The sequence below is a fragment of the Psittacula echo genome, assembly GCF_963264785.1.
Source record: "Psittacula echo genome assembly, chromosome: 24".
NCBI classification, from domain to species: domain Eukaryota; kingdom Metazoa; phylum Chordata; class Aves; order Psittaciformes; family Psittacidae; genus Psittacula; species Psittacula echo.
Genome location: NC_137759.1, coordinates 6,236,956 through 6,259,584, shown reverse-complemented (window position 1 = coordinate 6,259,584; position 22,629 = coordinate 6,236,956). Strand labels below are relative to the sequence as shown.

Below are 22,629 nucleotides of genomic sequence, written 5' to 3'. Positions count from 1 at the left end.
AGCCCCTGATCATCCTCATGGCCTCCTCTGGACTTGTTCCAACAGCTCTATGTCCTTCTTATGTTGAGGACACCAGCACTGCACACAGGGCTGCAGGGGAGGTCTCACAAGAGAGAGCAGAGGGGCAGGACCGCCTCCTTGGACCTGCTGGTCATGCTCCTTTTGATGCAGCTCAGGATACGGCTCATTTCTGGGCTGCCAGCGCACACTGAAGCCGGCTCATGTGCAGTTTCTCATCAACCAACACCCCCAAGTCCTTTCTCCGCAAGGCTGCTCTGAATCACCTCTCCTGGGAATGCTGCAGCACCCAAGCCAGAGACACTGCAGCAGCATGAAAGCGTGTGTGGAAAACCCAAAGCACTTGCCTGAGGGTGCATCCCTGCCACCCCAGATGCGGCGTGTCGCACGTGCTCACCTTGATCCTCTCGATGCCAGCTTCTATGCGGAGCTGCTCAACCAGCTTGCGGGCCTGCGCTATGTTGTTAGTTGTTGACATTGTCTGCCATTGGCTCCAGGCCCCAGCCCACGAGAATACTGCAGAACAACAAGGGGAAGATGAGGGTTTACACCAGGTGTGAAGCTGCTGTGCCACAGGCACCAACCTCAAACATGGCTGTGCACTGCTGTCCTCAGTGCCACCCACATGCAAAGCTTCCACGAGCTCTAAACTGATGACACCAACTTCACGTTTCCTGATTCTGCTTCAGGTTCTCCTTTCCTTTAAGCAGCTCTCTTGGTCTTGGGGGACTCTTTTCAGCTTTTTTTTTAGTTAATTTTTTAAAAATAATTATTTTTAAATTAATTAATTAATAAATAAATGAAAATTAAAATTTAAATAAAATAAAATTAATTAAAATTAAATTAATTAAAATCAATTAAAATTATTATTTTTTAAATTAATTAAAAAACATAACCAAAAAAACAATGAACCAAAACCCCCCAAAACAACAGCCAACTAACCAAAAACCCACAACCAAAACCCCACCAAAACAACAGCCAACCAACCAAAAAACAACCAACCAAACAAATCCCCACCAAAACAACAGCCAACCAACCGAAAACCATCCAAGCAACCAAATCCCCACCAAAACAACAGCCAACCAACCAAAAACCCACCAAAAAACCAGCCAACCAACCGAAAACCATCCAACCAACCAAATCCCCACCAAAACAACAGCCAACCAACCAAAAACCAACCAACCAAACAAATCCCCACCAAAACAACAGCCAACCAACCAAAAACCAACCAACCAAAACAACAGCCAACCAACCAAAAACCAACCAACCAAATCCCCACCAAAACAACAGCCAACCAACCAAAAACCAACCAACCAAATCCCCACCAAAACAACAGCCAACCAACCCAAAACCAACCGAAACTTGCTTCAAAATGACACTTTTTCTGCAGAAAGTCCTGCCAGATGCATTCAACTGACTGGAAAAGCAAAGAGGAATCTTCCAGCCTGTGTAACCTGCTTGCAGCGAGGCAGGGGGAAGGTAGATGGGAATGATGCTGGGCTGTGAGCACACACAGTCCCTGGATGTTCACCCTTGCTTCTTACCTACTTGGGGCACTACTGCCTTTGTTCTGCCTTGACTCCCATGTCAGGATTTCCTCTGCACAAAGAGGTTCTGAGCAGCAACTAGAAATACTGTACAAACTCAGACCTGAGCTCTTTATCCATTGTTTTGCAAATCAACGATCCTCAAAAGGGTAAGAAATGAAGTCAAAGTGATGGATGGCCCCATGGGTGGGAAGCCAGGGCTGAGGCAAGAGACAGAGGTTTCTGAGATGCCAATGCATAGGATGGAAGCAGGGGACAAGCAGTGAGGCACAGGCACAGATGTGGCTGGATATGAAAGCACTGAGGCACCAATAGCTCATCTCTCATGGAAGGGAGAATGCAAGCGGTTAAACAACCATCCTTGACATTCCAAAGCAGCAACTGAAAGAAGTTTGTCTATGAGACCAACGTAATCCATTACTGTCACAGTGGAGCAGCACACAGGGCTGTGGCACACCGGAGGGCAGCTCCAGCCACACCGTCCAAATCAGACTCCCTTGGTCAGACATTGTTCTCGAGTCATTTCTTTAGGATCATCTCTGTGGGGCTGCTGCAGAGGTGTCAGGAAAAGTCACTTCCTTGCTCTGCCCGGCAGTGACTCAGCCCCTGATCATTCAGCAATGGCAGGGAACAGTGGGAGAGGGAAAGCGAGCACCCAAGTACCACCTCCCACCACCTGACAAACATGAGATGATGCAGGGAGGAGGAAAGAGCCAAAGCAAACATGGGGTCAGATACTGGAGTGGTCCCAGTGCTCCAGTCAGACGCCCACTGCAGCCCTTCCGTGCTAGCTTTAATTAGAGACACTCTGTCTTCTCCCTAGGACCAGCAGCTTCAAAGCAGACGCTGAACTGCTGCCTTTACTGGAGGGAAGAAAGGGGGGAGTGTCTGCCCCATCTAAAATCCTAGCAGACTTGAGCTGTCTCGCCTATGTTTAGACATTAAGGGAGTTTATTCCAGACCACAGCAGCCCTCTTAAGGATTATTTTGCTTGGCAGCAGCATGCAATGCGTGCTGAACCTTTCAATCCCTGAACAGCACTCAGCTTCGTTTGCTTTCCGAATGCTGTGGGAGAAAACAAATGGTGCTTCAGACAGCATTAGCAACTCTGCCATGGGAGCATTCCCTGAATTAACAGGGTTATTCGGAAATCTCCACCTCTCCAGCCCTGGAAGATGTTAGTCAGGGCAAGGTGGGAAGCCATGCTACTGAAATAAAGTCTGGTACTGTGGAAAGTGGGAGAGGGAAGCAGACTGGTCCTCTAGGGAAGGATCTTTCCCTCCGATCTGAAGCATTTCAAAACAGCTCAGGCACCATTAGGACTGGGGATAAACTCTGTCTCAAAGTCAAGTTCTGTCTAAATCTGGACCGTGAACCTGAAAGACCTCCCTACTGCAAAAAGTTCATTCCTCATTGCCAAACAATTGCTCACCTACACAAAGAGTTAGCAAGCAGCTGGAGAAAAATCCCAAACAGATCCAACTTCTGTTTGCAGCAAGATCACCTGCTAGTACTTTCCCAGCTTCCTGTTTATAGAACAAGGCTGATGAATCAGTAGAGGGCAAGTTACTCAAAGGAACTTCTGCCACAGCACTCGTGTCCTGGTCCCTGCAGCATCCCACAGCTCGCGCCTCACAGGGGCCTCCAGGCTGGCTGAAGGAAGAATGTGTTTTATTACATACAGCATGGGGAGTCCTGCTGCGTGGCAGGAATTACCAAACCAGTGTCTTAAAAGTCCTTGCCAAGGGCGAGAAGTTTTCTGCTTACTCTGCCTATCACCCATTGAAAGCTATGGGTTTCATGGAGTCTTTGCAAAGCAAAGGCAACACTTGTAAATCAGAAATAACACTTTGCCTGAGTCATTACAGCACCAAAGCAGGCAGGTATCTGTCCTCCCCTGACCCTCTGCTAACAACTGCTTTCCAGCATCATTGTCATCTGCCAGCCAGCCAGCCCCTGCTTTGCCTAGGGCAGCAATGCACTTTGCCTCTCCCAAGCACGAAGAGCAGCATCGAACTCCATGAGGACAGGTTTAGCAGCTTCAGCAGCAGCAGCTTCTGCTTCCTCCTCAGCTGCCCTCACCCAGCGACCATGACGCAGGGCTCCCTGCAACCGCACTGACAGCACAGTTCCTCTTTCAGTGTTCTACATTTCCAAGTACAAATTTCAGCGGCTGAGCTCTTAGAAATGTCAAGGGGAGTTTGGCCGGATGCTGCCCATCTTGTGCACCCCTAAGGCTCCTCAGCATCTCTAAGTTCAGACCCGCTGATGGCACAGGTTTGGTCAGCACCAGAACCACAGCCACGTGCTCCCATGCTCTGAGAGATGAAGCAGGACCTGCATCACTTTTGAGTCCAGGCTGCTGGCACAGGTCAGGGAACAGGACTGCTCTGTCTGCACACAGTTTAAAACCTGCTTCTGTCACCTTGGAGAATAATTAACTAAGCATGTCATCACCAACTGGAGACCATCAATACAAAAGATGCAGTGGCTTTGCTGCATGGCACAAACGGGGGTCCTTGGGGGGTTTTAAAAGCCAAACCTTAAAGATGGCATTCAGCAGACTCACAGGGGTGTGTAAGTAACGTGAGATAGAGGAATTCGGAAGAAAAGCCATGCAGAAGCGGAGTAAAGTGTGTGTGATGCAAATCAAGATGACACGCAGGATGCAGCAAATTCGTGCCTTCTCCAATCTGTGTGTTTTAAAGAAACCGGCATTAGAAAAGGACAGGGAGGTGGCGTCTACAGCTGGGCCTGGGGAAGCAACATAGGACGGTCAGGACACTGAGGTCTCATGCACATCCTCCTGCCACCACTCTGTCATTTGATTGCGGAGAAATAACTCATAGAGCTCGGCTTCCTTCCTGCAAGCCTTTGGTGTTCAGCCACGACCGACCTCCTCCTGCTCCCGCCTGCAGAGAGCGGCCAGCGCCTGGCCAGGGCAGGCTTTTCCCTTCCTGGTATCGCCTCGTGACTCTGCACAATGCGAAGGCCACCCGTGTTCTGCCGAGTCACGCATGGACATCATTCAGCAGGAAATAAATCTCATCGCATCTTTGCCAAAGCACTTTGTGCTCTCCCGGCTAATCCATCTTCCATTTCTGCCCAGCAGCATTCCTGCCTAGAAAGGACAACCCAATTTTTGGGAACTACTCCTATTGCGTTAACACGATGCTAAGTCGGTGTGCATTCTTCATGCAGGCAATTCCAGGAGGGCTGAAGTCATCAGATGGCCCCGCAACTGTCTGGGCTGCTTCCCTGTTCCTCCAGCTGCAGATCCTAGACTGGGGAGGTATGAACAGGGCTTGGGGCTGCAGCAAGATTCCACACCTAGGAGGTTCAAAAATACTGCTGCAGGGAGTGAAACACCCCAAATTAATGAAAAGTGAGAGAACACAAAAGCGTGGAAGAGATCAGCGGTGTTCCAAGGTCAATGCCAAAAAAAGCAGCAGTGAGGGAGGATTATGAAATGTTCCAGCAAGTAAACAGGGAGTCAGGAGTGCAGGAGAGGGGCAGTAAACAGGGAGTCAGGAGTGCAGGCGAGGGGCAGTAAACAGGGAGTCAGGAGTGCAGGAGAGGGGCAGAGCAGAATGGAGAATGCAGGAAACAAGTCCAGAGTTCTGATGTGGCTACAACACAAACATACGGTGAGCACTTGTGCCTATTTTAGGAAAAGCACTGGAAGACAGAGTCCCAGCAGTTAAATTAGCACAAATCCTGCAACAATTGGGATTTGCTGGTTTAAACTGCGTTGCGCCTTTCACCTCAACATAGAACGGTTAGGGCTGGAAAACACCTTAAACTTTCCACTGAAGGTGGCAGAGCACTGGAACAGGCTGCCCAAGGCGATTGCGGAGTCTCCCTCTCTGGAGACGTTCCCAGCCCGCCTGGACGTGTTCCTGTGTAACCTGCTCCGGGTGGCCCTGTCTTGGCAGGGGATTGGACTGGATGATGTCCAGAGGTCCCTTCCAACCCGAATGATTCTGGGATTATGAACTGAAGGCACGTCTGGATGCTCGTAATTGTGTCCTGCATCAGCTCAGTCTCTGACCCAAGAACAATCACAAATATCCCCTTCTAGATCAGGTTGCATCACTAAACAAAAGAATTTGAAGGATCACAGTAAGCGTTACAAAAGCAGCTTTCTTGTGTTCACGTTCTTCATATACCTTCAGCAAAAACAGTGTTTCAGTGTTTACAAAGCAGGGTGCTTCAGGCAGTGTATTACTATCGGTATTCCAATGTTTCCATCAAGACAAGTGTGAGAAAGGCATTTACATGGGACTATTTTGCACTGTCAGTACCAAGTATCTGTACTGCACAGCCCTCTGACATCCAAGCAAGATGGACTTAAGACAGTGGAGCAGGCATCTCTATTTCTCACAGAGGCTTTCTTTTTCATAAGCTAATTCTCCTCCTATCAGGTAGATTGCAAAGGTAATGATTCGGTTCCTTTTTGTCCCACTAAGGACAAAACCCAACCACCCCAAATCAGCACAGCTCTTGAGTCAGAGGCGCGCAGCAACAGCGCTGACAGCAGCGCTGGCTCTGACAAGCCATGACTCAGCACAAGCTTGTGTCAAAGCAGACGCCTCCTCCGTCGAGCATCTTGGTCTGGCTCTGAGCAGGGCTTTGCCCACTTAAGCCCTTTCATCCATTTCTTCACCTTGCTCCAGCGGAGGCATCACGGAGCAAGGTCACTGCGGGACAGGGTTTGGCAGCCTGCGCTTTGCTCCATGCATGGAGGGGCCTGTCTCACCCTGCCCTCAGCACTGCATCGAAACGTTCCAACAGGATCCAGGTCATGAGGATGAAACTGCCACCCTCGGCATCGCGGTGTGTGCCAAGAAACTGGGCTTGCCTCAGCACGCCTCTGAGCTGCACCTTGTGAGACCCGGTGCTGCGCTGCAAGGCTGACACCCAAAACTGGCAACCATTGACTCGGCACAAAACCCTTTCCTTTTTATGCAATCGGTGCCACCTGCATGCTCCCACCCACAGCCTCGTCAGCCCAACTGCAGGAAGCATTACACTAGGAAAGAAATATGCACCGATCCCTCTGGTTTCTGGATTTTTCCCATACTTCTCATAGCTGGAAGCAGCCACTCCTAGCAGGGCAAATAAACAAGCAAACAGCAGAGTAACTGCCAGCTATGCTGCTCTTGTCTTCCCCCCTGCAGATTAAAACCAAAACTGTCAGACTTGTGTTTATGGCTGTTCCTGTGCTGAGCTGCCTGCTGCAGAGCACACCTCCAGTAGCCTTCATGAGCTGCAGCTCACAGCCAGGCGTGGTTGGAGCATCATCATCTTCTGGACATCCTCTCATCATGGGGCCAGTGCGATGAGGTACCAGGGTACACTGTGCTGATGAAGGGACGTGGGGAGATGATAGGGTTAGGAAGGTACTAAGGCTGTTCCTGGATCTTAGCCTTAACCAAACTGAGCTTTTAAAGAGTGTTCACTGCAGTACAGCACAGTGTGTATTTGCCGGAGGGTGAAACATCCCGCACCACTGAGGCAGCACCAAGTCTGGAGCCACAAACGTGCATAAAACCATCTCCCATGTGATCACAGGCAATGCAGGATCAGTCCTGGCAGCCCAAGGGCATCCGACCCTGGCTGGAGAGGCGAGAACCTCCAGCACACAGCCTGCCATGCTCAGAGACCCATGTTATCAAGCAGCTCCCTCCTAGGAGAAAGCCTGCAATCCCTCCATCACGGCCCTGGAGTGAGGCCAGGCACCTGGCGGCAGCCCCAGCATGGGAGTGGAGCAACACACACCTCTCTGGAGCAATCCTGCGCCGGCCTTGAGACAGGCTGGTGCCAGGAAAGGGGCTGGATGAAGGGGAAGCCTGAGACTGGTAACCCAGTGTAAACCTGCTTGGTAGTTACTGCTTTTAAAGATGACCTCATGCTATTCTGGAACAGAAAAAGGCTGTTAGGGTGATGGCATTTACTCCTTGTCTGGGCAGAACAAAGGAGGCTCCATTTTTCTTTTACACTTCCTGCATCAGTAGCTTAACAGCTGAATGAGCTATTGAATTTTTCCCCCGAGTGCAGCACTTTTTTCTCTCACCCTCCCCTCCTTTAAGACCTCCACATTTCTATGGTGTGTGACAGTACTCGGGGGAAACTGCAGCCAGAAGCCACCCCAGGATGGAGAAGCAGTGATGAGAAGCACTGGGCTTTGCTCTGCCTCTTGCTCACGATGAGGGTTTAGCCACCTTTCAGCGTCGAAACGATCCATCTTATTTTCCACACTTTGCTCTGCATCACCTGCAGCTTGACTGGCATGCTCAATATCGGAGAGGGATGCCAAAGCATTTCACATTAGCAGTAAACAAGTTACCAAAGTGCCCTGTAAGCGCCTTGGGATTTACAAAATGTCCCCTCATGCTGTCCCTCCCTCAATAAATTACAGCATCCTTACAACAGGTTGTAACTAGGCCATGTATGTTAAGACATTTCACATCCCTCCTGCAGCCACCAGCAGCTCCAGCACGGCAGCAACAGACCCTTTGGAGCTACCATCACCGGGGCCGAGCCCTGCACTTCAGCTCACTTTCAGCTTAAAATCACATCATTACTGGGCCAAGAGAAGTCTCACCCTCAATTTCAGGGCCATACAGACAGCAATTTGCTCCTCCAGGTTTATTTCCACCCCCAGCTCCAGTCTTTCTGTCTGTCTGTTTCCAGATGGAAACCACCCAAGCCAAGGTGTCAGAGCCTTGGGGTTTTTTGACACACAGAAGTAAACTGGCTTTTTTGCAGAGCCTGGGTGGGCAAACAGCGTGTTTGCTTTTCTGTCAGTGTTGCAGCACTGAAACCCCTGAGCTCCGAGTCTCTGGGGTTTTCCCAAGCACTTCTATGGCAAGGTATGTCTCCTTGACATACAATAGGGCTTGAAGCATGAAGCCACACAGAGCAGCATGGCAGTGGGCTCAGCAGCCACCCAGCTGAGGTGACACGGGGTACAGCCCTCGTGCCTTAACAGGTTTATGCCCCAAGTTCAGAGGAGGCTTTACAAGCAGCATGGCTGTCCAAAGAGGATAGCACAGCTGCTTGATACTCCTCCTGGATACCCATGTCACAAGTTAACAGCAACGAGCATGCAGTACAGATACAGGAAAGGGGGCATGTGCCTCAGATACAGCTGTCTCTTTACCATAAGATCCAGTAATTGCTCAAGTATTTTGTTTCTTGAACTGCTCTAGTTTCGAACTGTCCAAGGATTTTGGAAGGAGAAAACATCCCTAGAGACGAGTAGCTCCATTTCCTTCCCATTAAAGGCAGTGACTACCTGGTTGAGTGAGCGTGAAATCCTGCAGGACACATCTGCCAGCTAAGCTGCAGAACATCCAAGAGACCTTGTGGTGTCCAGAGGAGCCCCACACAGCTAACTCACACTGTTGTATTAGGTCTGGCTTTAAACTCCTCCAGTTTATCTGCAGCAGCTTTGGTGACAGCTGGGTGGAGACCTGTGGCAGGACTGCCATGGCCATTACACACAACCACCACCCCAGTGCTGCAGATCCTGCATCCTGAGTCACTGCAGCACATTCCAAGTTCAGACAACAGAGCACGAAGGCACTTCCATAGGCTGTTACCTGGAGCCATCACCCAGGAGCTGTATCACAACCAGCTGGACCCCGGGTTTGAAATGCAAAGCCATTTTCTCCTTGGCTTGGGTGTGTGGGAGCTGCAAGATGCATTCATGGTGCACAGAAGCAGCTCCAACAGCAACCACACCAGCTTGTGGCCAAGCAGTAGGGACCCTGGAGGGATCTGGCTACCCTCCTGCAGGTCTGGAGCCACAACTGGGCCTTTCTGTTAGTCCACTGTATTAGTACAATACAGGTGGCCAGATAAACAATAAATGCTCCACCATATAATTTAACCTAGGAACTAAAGCTGGGCTTTAGTGAAGGTGCTTAAGGGCTGCTTCTGAGTGCAAGTAAATAAATCAAAACTTGCACTGCAAAGCCTGTTTGCTCATCATCCTTCCCGCATTTCTGGTCAGTGCAGTCAGAGGGGAAAACCAGCACACAAGCAGTGAGCTCCGACAGCTCCCACACCAGCGCTGTTACGAGAATCAGGCCACAGGATTTCACAGGAGCTGCCCATTCCCCGTGTGCTCCGGAGCGGCTGTGAAACCTTGAGCTCTCAGCCAGCAGCAGCTATTCAGGAAGGACAAACAAGCAGGAAAGCAGAACAAGCTCCAACACCGGTTTCAGTTGCCCACGTAGGTGTGATCTGTGCAGGAGCAGCTCCAGTGCTTCTGCAGAGGCAAAACTGCAGCTCACTCTGGCAGGAGCCACTGCTGCACCCCAAAACCTCTCACCCCTGGCACAGCACTACAGGTTCTTGCTTTGAATCTGCTCCTTTCCAGTCACCTGCAGTTTCCTCTCCTACTTCTCAGGTCCTCGAGTCCTACATTGACCTGGCTATAAGCACAGTTGAAGACACAAAGGCTTGTGTCTTCAGTTGTGGCCTGAAAAGAGAGAGGTACCGGCTTACTGGTTGCAGTGGGTAGATTGAGAACTAAATGTGTATATCCTGGCTAGACCACTGCAGAGTTTGTCCTTGTCTGGGAGGGTTTGATAGCAGTTCCACATTCCACAGGAGGGTATAAAGACTAAGCAGGAAGCTGGGCTGCGCCGTGGCACGGGAGTATTAAGTTATAGGAGGAGATAAAAGAAAGGGAAGTTTAGGCTGAGTATCACAAAGCTTCCTGGGAATTTCCCATAACTCCCGAGATCTGAGCCGGGAAATGCTGCAAGCATCAGCACTCAAGAGATTTAAAGTAGGCAGGGGAAGTTTTACCACGGCACAGTGTTCCATTCCCTTCTTTACTGAGCGTACAAAGAGTGCATCGTGAGGCCACAGGAATTTATCGGTCCCACAGGCAAAAGTTACTTCATCCTGAGATCAGCAGATTGAAGGGCATCAGCCATGACACTGCTGAGCGAGCAGCCCTCAGCCAGCCTGGCATTTCCCTCTGCTCCTTGGGTGCTGAGTGGCTGGAAAGGCTTTTAAAGTGACTTGAGCTTTCTACAGATAAGCAAATGCCCAAAGAGGGAGAACCCTCTGACTAAAGCAGCCACATCCACCTTGCCCCCGGTTTGAAACACAGTACCAACTGAAACACTGTGCAGATGCAATGCTCTCATATTCAGCTGTAAGCAGAGGAACAGGCCGATGTACCTGGACCTGCATGCCAAAACTTCAGCACTGCAAGGGAGAACTGTCAGGTACCCAAAAAACCCACTCTGTTTTAAAGTGGAGGCCATTTGGTCACTAGTGCTTGTGTCCACCTCTTTTAAATACTACCTTTATTGCTGCCCTATCTCAAGCTTTTCCGCATAGTTGAAAGAGCAAGCCTCCACTTTCTGCCTGGGAGCCTCAAAACCAGCCTTGGTAAAAGGAGACACCAAACTGTTTTACAAGGGAAAAGGAAAGAAAACAGAGATGAGGGCATGGGTCTGAATCAGCCAGCGGAGCTGTTCTGGTAGAGAAAGCAGCAGAGAATTTCCCTGTCAGTAATGCAAAGAAACAAGTCTCTGGCATATGTACACTGAAGCATGATGCCCAGACAAAATGCTGTCCTTTAAAATATGATCTTATCACAAGAATAAGTCTCTTTCCTGAGACTCCAAAACAGCCAGTATCTTCCTGTGCCACATGAGCACTCAGACAAATCCAAAGGCATCCCTCTGCTTGTCCCCGCAACAGGATCACACGTTTAGCACCAAAGTTAGCCATATGGAATTTAATGAAGATTACAAGAAATCCCTAACATAAGAATCCAAGGCAAATCCTGGCAGAACCAGACTTAGGAGCATTGTGCCAATTATAGTCTCTATTCAGCAGAAGATATTGGGACTTTTGCAGGGCTTCAGAGAGCTGTTGTGCTGAGCAAACCCAGCAGAGAGTGTTTATTGCACTTCACACAGCGCTGTCTGCAGGGGATGAAAAGGGCGAGGAGTTTGGTTTCAACTAACTTCATGTTTTCATTGTGGAAAGAGTCTTTGGTGGGACTTACATCAGAACCACAAGCTACAATATCGTCATTGTATGGCTGGGCCTAGCTTGCTCCACACTGCTTGGGAAGATAGGGAACTGCTAAATAATCAGGGTAACACGGCTGTTATGAACCTTCCCAGCACAATATGCCCCTCAGCTACCTTTTCTTGTGTTATGGAAAAAGAAACAGGGTTTCTTCATTACATTTACTGTAGCTATTATACCTACGTGCATTAAAATGGCATTTCAAAGAAGCTAAATATAGCCTTCCAACCGCTGTTACAGCAAGCAGCAGTTTACCCTTGTTCCTTTGTTTTCTGCAGTGACACTGTCAGCCTCAGCAGGATCCAGATGAATAACCCGATGAGCAATCTCTTGAGCTGCCACAGAAGGTGTTTTCCCCTGGAACCAGCACTGACACCACTGCAGTCAGCGAGGAGGTGGCAGATAGAGACCAGACATTGGGTCCCACACATGTGAATCAGCCTGGAAGCAGAACGCACAATTCACTGTAATTTAACCTTTTATGACTTCTATATGCACACACAGAGATGTTTTGTTACTCCTCTGCAGGCTGAGCGGAAGACAGCATGGTCTGAAGCCATTCTGGTTACCCCTGGTGTCACTGTAGAGACAAGTCATCTGGGAGGCTTAGATGAGGTCATCTGATGCTTTAGGACAAGACACCCCACACTGAGGAACTTGGCCCATCTCCTCCAGCATCACTCTCAATTATTGACCATCAGACCAGAATTCAAGGCTGACTTTTTTTCCTTCTAGGCCTTGTCTGAACTGAAGCCAAGCAGTTCAGGGTGAACTCAAGGCCAGGCTGGATAGAGCCTTGGGAGACATGGTCTAGTGTGAGGCATCCCTGCCCATGGCAGGGGATTGGAACTGGATGATCTTAAGGTCCTTTCCAACCCAAACCATTCTGTGATTCTAAGTCTCCCCCTTCAGCCCACCCTCTGCAATGTCAAAAATCAAACAGATAAGCAACATGGGTGCCCATGTTGGGGGAATTAATCCCCCCGCCTATATAATAAGCGATAAGTAATCCTGTTTGTATGCCTGTTCTCCAGACAAGCTGCACACTATTGGGAAGCAGCATTCAGCTGATGCTGAGCAAACAAGAAAAATGCTGACCGGCTCCTTGGTGAGCCTTGGTGCAGCACAGAGCCACGAGGAAGCCCCTTTAGGAATGGTAGCCAAAAGCATTTCAGCCTGTTCTGTGTGACTGAAGAGGCCGATACAGGGCTGGCTACTGCACACCCAAACCAGCTTCCAAATAAAGCCCATAAATCACAGTGTATTTTCAGCTGTCAGAGCACTGCTTTACACTCTGTATATTCACAAAGCCTTTTTGAAGCCACATTAGCAAACCCAGAGGATTCACAATACTTGGCTTCTGCTGATGGTGTCTGCCACAATCAGTAGTGACCACAAGGTTGGTCCTAAGGGCCAGATGGTGTTTGCATAATCACTGCAGGTAGAAATTGTTGTCAGTCCATCCCATTTCAAAACATCATTCTATCTTTACCTTAAGTGAAAATAAGAATGGTCTAAAGGATATTAGGAACTGCTAACTCTGGTCTGCAAAGCAAGGAGAATCGACTACCCAGTTGATTAAAATAGAACTGTGTATTTCTGTGCTAAATTCCCAGTTACTCTGTCTTAGAGCACCCAGACAGAAAGAGGCCTTTAAATTCCATTTCATAGACCCTAGAGGCCTTTACAGTCCATTTCTTAGCAGAACTTCTAGCACATTTCAACTAGCAGAGCTTGAAACATCGACTGATGTTTGATGTTTGATGTTGTCAAGAACACAGAAGAGCTGGTTTTCCAGGTTCATAAATGACATCTTTAGCATGAGCTGCTCATGCTCCTTTGCTTTGAACTGCAATTACTGCCAAGGAGCAGCCACATGGAAACCTCTTTACTCTGTGCATCTGCTATGGACACATCTGGGTCACAGCTTGCTTGCAAATGATTTCTACTACTGTAGTGAAGAGCCTCCAAAGCTGTGGGTGAGGTTACTTGTTGCAAGTACTCGTAGCGGTAAGGATATGAGCAGCAAAATAGCAGAGTATAGCTTTTAAATCCTAAATTGGGTTTGTAGCTGTTGCATCTTGAGTCAGTGAAGAAACCAGATGCCCCCATATATGCAGTGAGAGCCTTTCCAATCAGTGTCAAGCTCAAGGATGAAACACTCCTTTTCCCGTGGGTCATCTGAAAGATGCAAGCCTGTGAACAGTGGAGTGGAGCAATGGGTGCTTCAAGGGCAAGACACTGAATGCAAAAATCTCTCGAGACGTAATGGTGCCACCAATGAATCAAGGCAACGATGCACTGAAAAACACAGCACCTAGACAGGCGGCTGCAATACTGAACTTTCTTTAGCAACACAGATTAAGTAAGACATTGACTCAACAGCCATGGGCAATATGTCCAGACACTGACTACAGACCTCAAGCAGTAAGAAAAGAGCAGTTTCCACCAGCCTAACCCCTGAGAGTCCTTCAGTGACCCTGAATCGAAACAAACGTGATCCCTGCTCACGTTAGTATCTCACCTGATTACAGAGAGCTGCTCACAGCTATGGCCAAGGAGGAAAGCGATTCAGGATGAAGTAAAGCAACAGCTACGACCTTGTAACTGCTGGGGCCCCAAACACACTGCGGGGCTGAGCTAAAGCAAACAGGCACATCCTCGTGGCACGCGTGGAAGACTCATCTTGAGCGCTGAATTGTGGCTTTAGCCCCATACCGAACACCACATTCCAACATCTGTCCAGCACCACACCACAGCTGCAAGGTTTGAGCCAGCCATGTCTGGGTATGGGCTACACTAAATCATATATCTTCTTTGCCAATACAAACCCCAAATCCTCTGACCCCCATTGCTACAGAAGCCTCTGAGACCGACAGCGAGAACCTTTTTCATGCAGCAGCACCTCATCTGCACTGGGAAAGTTCAGAGCCACGATTTCACACTGGTACTCTTGAAAGTCACACCCCAGAGCTCGATGTGAAGCAAAGCCTCAAAAACATCTTCAACTGCGTGCTTCAAAACAGTATCCTGAAGGTATCCTGAAGCTGGGCTGGTGTGGCACTTGCTAGTGCCAAACTGCTCAGGGATGCTTATTCAGTGCAGCTACTGCCTGCAGGGGGGATTCATTTGTATTTGGGGGCCAGTTCCTTCTAATTTCACTAGAAATGTGAGTGACCTTTAGCAGCAGAGACATCACATGAGTGTCAATAGAACTGCTTTCTTCAGACACCCACAAAACACACTGCTACGAGAGGAGTCCTATGACTTTCTCTAGTCATCTTGTTTTCATTACTGATGTAGCTACAGAGGGCTTGGGAGAAACTCACAATAGGTCACGGATGAGGGCTCACCGTCCTTCCCTAAATCAACTGCAGGCAAGCAAAATCCAAGTGGCTTGCTTCCAAATGCAAATGAGGACACAGCCTGATCAGCCTGCTGACTATTTTTGCACTTGTTTCAACCACCAAAGCAATGACTCTAAAAGGCCAGTATCTCCATGTGACTGCAGTGCCTGTGCGGCTGTTTGCATGCAAACCCAGGTCTTTTGGTAATCCTGATGACTGCAACATCATGTGAGGGTTTGCAACAAGGAACAACTCCCACATCAGTGCTGGAATCCGCTGGGCAGGCAGGGAGAGGAAGCAGGTCATGTTCTTTTGTCTCTTTTACAGGAAGCAAAATCATGTTGGGCTGGCAGCGGTTCAGCAATGAGCTCAGGGCTGGGACTGGGAACTGCTGGGGAAAGGCTGGGGCTGCAAATAAAGCAGAGAGGCTAAAAAAGGAATTTGCACATTGTGTGAAAGGGTTGTACCAGGAGGCACGTGAAGGATCTGCCTTCAGGTAATGGGTGACCTTTGGCTCACTGACTATTTTTCCATAGGGTTGGTGCTTATATTTAGAAAAACACATACGACAGGTTAGAAAAACACCAAGATTCACATAAAACATTCAAACACCCCTGAATTCACAGCATTAAGCAATTGTTATTACGCAGGTGCCATCCTTCTGTGCTTATACTGTACATACCTGAGCATCGCTGGCCGCTCACCTGCACCTCCAAGTCCCAGGGTACTGCAAAGTCAACCCTCTACCGAAATCCTCAGGATCACCCAACGGCACTTTTTGTCCCTAGTTTTTATCCACACACTGGACAAGGAACACAGCCCTGTGGTTACCTTAGCCCCCCATTTCTGTATAAATTCCCTTGCCAAGTGAATTATGTGCCTGGCAGCAAACTTCAAAGAAAGAGAAGGGTGAGAAGCTTTCCTTTTGCACAAGCAGCAGTGCAAAAACCGACAGCGTCTCAGTAGGTCTGAGCCAGTCAGCATCAGCCCCACAGCTCCTGGGGAGGGAAGAGCCTGTCTCTGGAGGACCAAGCTTTCACACAGACAGAACTCACCAGCTCCAGAAGTGCTCACTCTTATCTATACATTGACTTACTGCAAATAAGCCCCAAACACATCCAACTTTTAATGTGCATTCAAGAAGCTTGTTTGTGGCGGAAAGAGATGGCCCAAACTCCTTGCAGACAGAGCAAAAACTGGTTCAAAGTTGCCTTCTGCAGCTGTCTGAGGCTTCTTGCTTTTATTTCTTCCTAAATCATTCTCCAGTTCAGACAGGAAGGGCTCCTAAAACATTTCCATGCAAAGTTAAGACCAGATGAGCCTAAAAAAAAAATCAGCGAGAGACTTCCACTACCCTCATGCTAAAAGCAACCAGCAGATCTCACACCATCAATCCTTTGTGGGAGTGATGACTGACAGCGATGGTGATCTAGAAAAAGGAGCAGTCAGCCCAATCTTCCCATTTAAAACTAGCACAAAATGCCCAGCTACAGCTGGATTTAATTAAAATCAGTGTAAGGTGCTTCTATTCCAGAGCAAGCTCTCTCTCCAGATGGGGAGATGCACTGGTACAGGCCTGCAAGTCCACACACTTCCCAACTGCAGCACCAGCCAAACTAAAACCCCATGCAGTGGCCTGGCCCCCAGCTTATGGCATTACTGCCTCCATCTAGCTGGCAATGCTGAGGTTGTGCATCAGGACAACCTCCCCTCATTTCAAAATGGATTGATTCAAACTGGCACATGATGAAGGTGAAGTTCAATTCAACTCCAGAGGGTAGAGACAGCCTAAGGCTGGAAGAGCACAAGCGACCAAAGCTGCTTTTTGTGGACAACTGTAACAAAAAATAAAAACTTAATCCAGCATCACTTCTTGATTTTTCCAAGACAAAATGGCCTTAAATGGCCACAAGACATATATACCATTGCCCACCACTCCTGGAATGTCCCTGGGAATACAGAAGAAAGAATTAAACATAAACATTCAACACAAAGTGATTGGAAAAGTCCTATTTAACACATGCAGCCTCTTTGCAATGATGGAACCAAGAAATCCCATCACCTCTGATACCAGGCATGGGGGAGGCTTACAACAAGCAGCGATCTCTATTCTCACGCCAGTGGCTGTCTTGCACACTCAGCATGCCAACCGGCACTCAGTGGCACTGGGGCTGGCTGGGGAAACCAGTGACCCTCCTGTGAACACTGGCTTTATGCAACCCTACCCAGGCTGGAGCTGACAGACACCGTGTTGAACAGCAGCGGGAGCGGTGACACTTCCCAGGACAGGAGGGTATCTGTGTGCTGAGCAGAGCCCATGGCCTGGTGCAGGCAGTGAGGCACCGGCAGATAAGGGAGAGCAGCAACACTGAAGGACGGGGGCATTTTTCACATTGCCAGCATTCCTAGGGGAGGCCGCTGCTGCAGAAATCCCTTGTCTCAGCCTGGAGAGCTCATAGCAGCTTCCAGTGTCTGAACGGGGGTACAAGGATGCTGGAGAGGGGCTCTTCATCAAGGACTGCAGTGCTAGGACAAGGGGTGATGGGTTCAAACTGAAACAGGGGAAGTTCAGGTTAGATGTAAGGAAGAAGTACTTTACTGTGAGGGTGCTGAGGTGCTGGCACAGGGTGCCCAGACAAGCTGTGGCTGCCCCATCCCTGGCAGCGTTCAAGACCAGGTTGGAGCAACCCGGTCTAGTCGGTGGTGTCCCTACCCGTGACAGCGGGTTGGAACTGGATAATCTTAAGGTCCTTTCCAACACAAATTATTCTATGATTCTATGATAAAAGGGAGAAAGAACAAATCGAGCTTAGAGCTACAACAGTGAGTACAATGATTCACTCGGCCGCCCTGTGTGCTTTTGAGACTCTGGATGGGACTGCACTGAATTTAAGGTTAAAAAGGCATCACTCAAACATCTGCTTATCAGCACCCCACCCTTCACATACCTCAGCACATGTACACGTGTTCATATAGTTTATATTATGCTCCTATATTTCAAAAGGACCTATTTGTAAGATTCAGCTCTAAATATCAAAACAGAGTTGACAGCAAGAGGAAAACTGGAAAACCATAACCTCTGTGCAGGGGCAAATTAACCCAAACTGGAACAAATGACAGGCACTAATACAGGAACCAACGTGATTTTCTGGCTGCCCATCTTACTGCATTCAGCAGTAGGGGACAGGCAACAGGAAATTCATATCCCATGATAAGCTCCCTTACAGAGGGATGAGTGGAATTCTACCAGTTTTCGAAGCAAATTACACCAATACACAAGCCACCATGGAATCCTAGAATAGTTAGGGTTGGAAAGGACCCTAAGATCGTCTAGTTCCAACCATGCTGACATTGAGTTCTCTGTGGCCGGGCTTTTGGCTGCGGAAACCCTTTTAGCACCTTGCTGCACCCCTGCATGAAATAATAAATCAGAGCCCACGCCCAGACCTAACTTACAACAAACAAAGCAGAGCACACCCTTACATCCATGAGTGGTATCTCCCACTGAAAGAAGAAATTGATTTTGGTGGTATTAGTTAGTCACTTAGGAAATTAAGAAAACTGAATGACCACTGATATCAAAAGTTGCGTGGAAAGATTTCTAGTGACCTTCATGTTTAAAAAAAACCCCCATTTTACCTTTAAAATGACTCAGAAGCCAAGTCCAGCCTAGCTGTGTGCCCTTAAATCCCAGGTTTTATTCCTGCAATTTAATACTAATTGCATTTGCTAGAAAAATGACAAAATATTTCCATCCTGCCCAGCTGTGCTACTACAAACCAACTACAGAAGCCTGCTTTTACCACTGAAATGCTGCCTTTTAGTGACCAAGCCTGGGTAAAAATCACAGAAGAGACTGACCTGATGTGTGTATACCTGGTATTGCAATACATAAAGCACAGTTGTTAATCCCTGGCTAATTAACATCTTCATTTAGCAGCTGAAGTTATGAGGAACACATCATCAGTGCTTTTAAGATACAGATTACACACATATGCTATTAGTGCCACACGTTGTCAGGTCCTACAGCTGATCCTATTTCCCCTCCTCCTTGTCCATTCCAATAATAATGGTTAGTCCGGTACTTCTTGCTCAGGAACTATGTTAATTTTGAAAATACAACCCGACCCATTTTATTGTATTTTTCATGTTAAACCCTGCTGCATTCAGGTCAGCAGCAATACTGATCTTAAGGTCCTTTCCAACCCTATTCTATGAATACACTCAAGCTGCTTAAAAACCTCTAGACTGAAGCACCAAGCTTAAAACTCCAGGCTACTCATTCAACTCTTAGCTTGCCAAGAGCTAGACACTGAATAAGGTTAGGAACACGTATTGTACAATGTGGAAAGACAGCCACAAATCCAGCCACCTAAATGGCAAGTTTTATTTCTTCAACATCTAATGCAAGTCCTGTTTGCAGTCAGCTATAGGTCAGCCTCTGCCAGCAACATAAGATACAGCCTCCAGAGGACTATTGTCAAGCTTCTGAAAGAAAGGGGTGAAGTAAAACAAAGCTATTTGTAAAACGTAATGGGATTGTTTTCCACCACCACTGGAGAATGTTTCTCAGGCACTCAGCCAGCACCACTTCAAAGAACAAAAACACATGTGGTTACTGCGCAACTTCATGCTTTAATATTAAACACCCAAAAAACTAAGCCAGGCTCAGCCAGGCAGCCCGGCCACCGTCACTTTGATGCAGGACAAAGTACGTCAATGAGCTGCATCACTGCAGAGGCTTCAGGGTCGGGGAACCCTCCTACAGCATCTCCCTGCCAACGCAGCGAGCGCCATGTACCGCTCCCCTCTGCAGCGCTGTGGGCTCAGCCAGAGGAGGGGGAGGAACACAAACCACCAAGACATTGCTTTTCACAACAGTAAAAGGACAAAGCTGAGTCAGACGCTCACGCACAGGCAGCTCTTTGTAAGGTGTAGAGGTAACACGGCAAGGTCTGGAGCTGTCCCATGGCAGGGCTGGGAGGAGGCAACACACTGCCAGGCTGCTCCTGGCCAAGGGGGACCAAGGACATCCCTGCAAGAGCTTGAAATGGGGATGCAACGAGTCTCATTTCATCTCTCTCAAAGATACATCGGAAGAGGTTGTCCTGATGCCACAACAATCCTGCTCTTGCTCAGGCACCATAAAACACCCCATAGTTAAAAACCAGAGTAAGCCAGGCAGGCACAATGACAGGAGCCACGTTTATGCTGCAACACCAGGCTTTCATGCAATTGCATTTTAATACAGGACCATTAACTACATGTTTTGGGCTTGTTTTGCAACTGGCTCCTGACTGTCTACAGAGCTTAATTTAGATGTATGAAAAGAGACAGGTCTTAACTAAGCAAGAAGTGCAGTTTCTAGCAGCCTTGTTTTCCTATGAGAGCTATTTGTCAATTCCTCAGATTCCAAGTAGTTAAAAACTGGGCTTCGTTCTCACTTCCCACTGTTTAACGTGTTCCAAGCCTGGCACTAATCTAGCTGTATCCAAAAGGACCCACACCTAAAGCTTATGGCACTATGGCTTTTTTCTGAGCAGGTTTTCAAGCCAATGCAGCAGGTTACCGGGGGGCACACCAAGCCTTTCTAAAGCATAAACTGCCAACTAACTCCATCAGCACCATGCACAAAGGGAACACAACTCAACCCGCCTGCAGACACTACAAGCCTGATGTTATCACTGAGAGATTCGACTTGTATCAGGCTCATCCTGGACAAGCCAAGAGAAAGCCCTGCACATTCCTCAGTTCTTGTCCCACCGCACACAACATTCCCAAAGCACTTCCAGCAAAAAAAACCAGGAATTAAGAAAGGACATCAGGCCCACGCTGCCTCATCAATGGAAGGCAAAGGTTATTCCTAGCAGCTAGCTGAAGTAAAAGAGAAAGTCCTCGTGCCACACAAGAGCCTCAAATGACTCCTGCTATTTGCCTGAAGTTGCACATTCACACTAAGATTGATTTGATAGTGCTGCATTCTACTTGGAGTCTCCCATACTAAAAATAAAAGGAAGAAAGGCAGGATTTAGCATCATGTGAAAATGCCTGCCTGGGTTTGGTGGGGTGGCCACAAGCTGCTTTGATATCAGTTGCTACTACAGCTAAAAAAAAGCCTGTTGGGATACTTTGCACTGCAAACTTTTTCCTGCTCGGCAGCAAGCTTGGTTTTGGCTGCAATGCCCCACCCATGAGGTCCTGGCTTGCTTCTGAGCCAAAAAAGACGGACTAAAAGGCCAGTTTGGAGCAGGCTGGAGACTGGTGACATTACTTATCCTGAAGACCATCAGGGGTTAAGGCAGCACATCTATGGCTCAAGCATTCTCTTCAGCAAAGCTTTAAAGTTAACTCAAGTTATTGCCAGCTTGCACACCCAGAGCTAATATGCTTGCCAGCCACAGCTTAGACCTGACAACTTTATGTGTCTGACAGCAGCAGGTCTGCTGCTTGCAAACAGTCCCCAGCCTGCACTGGGAGCACTCCGAGTTCATGCACAGATCTTCAAGAGGGACTCATGACACATACCTCTGCGGTCATAAGTACATATGAACCAGCCCAGCTGCAGTAAGACCAGCCTGGTCACAGGAGAGCAAAGGCAATAACTACAGGACAACAGGGAGCACTGGCAGAAGGAGAAGCAAGCAGAGAGAACACTCATTAAAGCACTCAGAGTCATGACACATCTCATGCTGCTACCCACAGCGGATGCTCCAGTGACCCAACCACAGCTTGCAGGAGACAGAGGAGCTGAGCTGCACTCAATGTGCTGGCCAGGCACCTCCAGCTCTTCCACCTCTACCAGTTTAATCTCCAAAGCTTTGGTGCCTCACACCCAGACTCTGCTCCGAACACCCTTTCCCCTACAGATCACGCTACAGTTGAGCCTTGGGAGCACGCACACATGTGCACACACGTCCTTTGAAGACAAACACCGCTTACACCCAGTGAATCAGTGTAAGTCAGCCCAGCTCTGAGCACTGCAGTGGAACAGGCTCATTTCTCTTAATGTCAGAGTAGGAGTTTGCAGCAATTCGGTACCAGCTCCAGCGCTGAAGGATGCAGTGTGCTAGCATTGCCTTGAGGAATTAAATAAGATCAGTCCCAAATTTAGGGATTGGCTAAATATTCTGCTAATGTGTTCCTAAATGCAGTTTGTTAAAAATAAAAGGGTTTATTTTCATGTGGCATACAGCACATTGCATCATCTGGCATGTGTGGTGAGACAGATGGTAGGAATAAGACAGAGCCTTCCCTTCACAGCATTTGCTACCATGTTAGGAGTGTCTTCAAATGACTGATTGATAAGTTTTCCAGAGGCTGTTTAAGGCAAGAGAAATTGAGAAGCAGAAGATCAGCGCTCCATTAACTGCAACTGTTTTTGAACAGGTTAATATTCCACAACTTGGGAAGCAACTGGTGACACTTAGGACAGGACAGCAGGTTCCCAGCTTTGCAGGAAGACTGTAATTCTCTTACTCCCCCCCAGCCACCTACTTCATCAACATCAGCCCTAACTGCTCCTCTAAGTCAGTGCATCAGAGTAAACACCACCTTAAAAGCCACTTTGACTCAATGTTGCACACTTGTAACACCAAATCCCTTGGTCCTCAAAGAACATCCCTGAAGAACAGCACATCACCACCTCACTC

At 48.3% G+C, this 22,629-nt stretch overlaps 1 protein-coding gene across 6 annotated transcripts in view; it reads right to left on the bottom strand.

The window, feature by feature from the left end:
- GNG7 (G protein subunit gamma 7) overlaps positions 1–22,629 on the bottom strand; it is a 70,278-nt gene that overhangs the window by 7,629 nt on the left and 40,020 nt on the right. For 5 of the 6 annotated variants that reach the window (XM_080634016.1, XM_080634014.1, XM_080634017.1 and 2 more), the window contains one exon: positions 416–534. In XM_080634016.1, coding sequence (XP_080490142.1) covers positions 416–496 — 81 coding nt within the window. In that variant the 5' untranslated portion in view covers positions 497–534. Of the gene's footprint in view, positions 1–415; positions 535–11,894; positions 12,075–22,629 lie in introns of those variants that run through there. The other variant, XR_013958460.1, reaches the window with a different exon arrangement.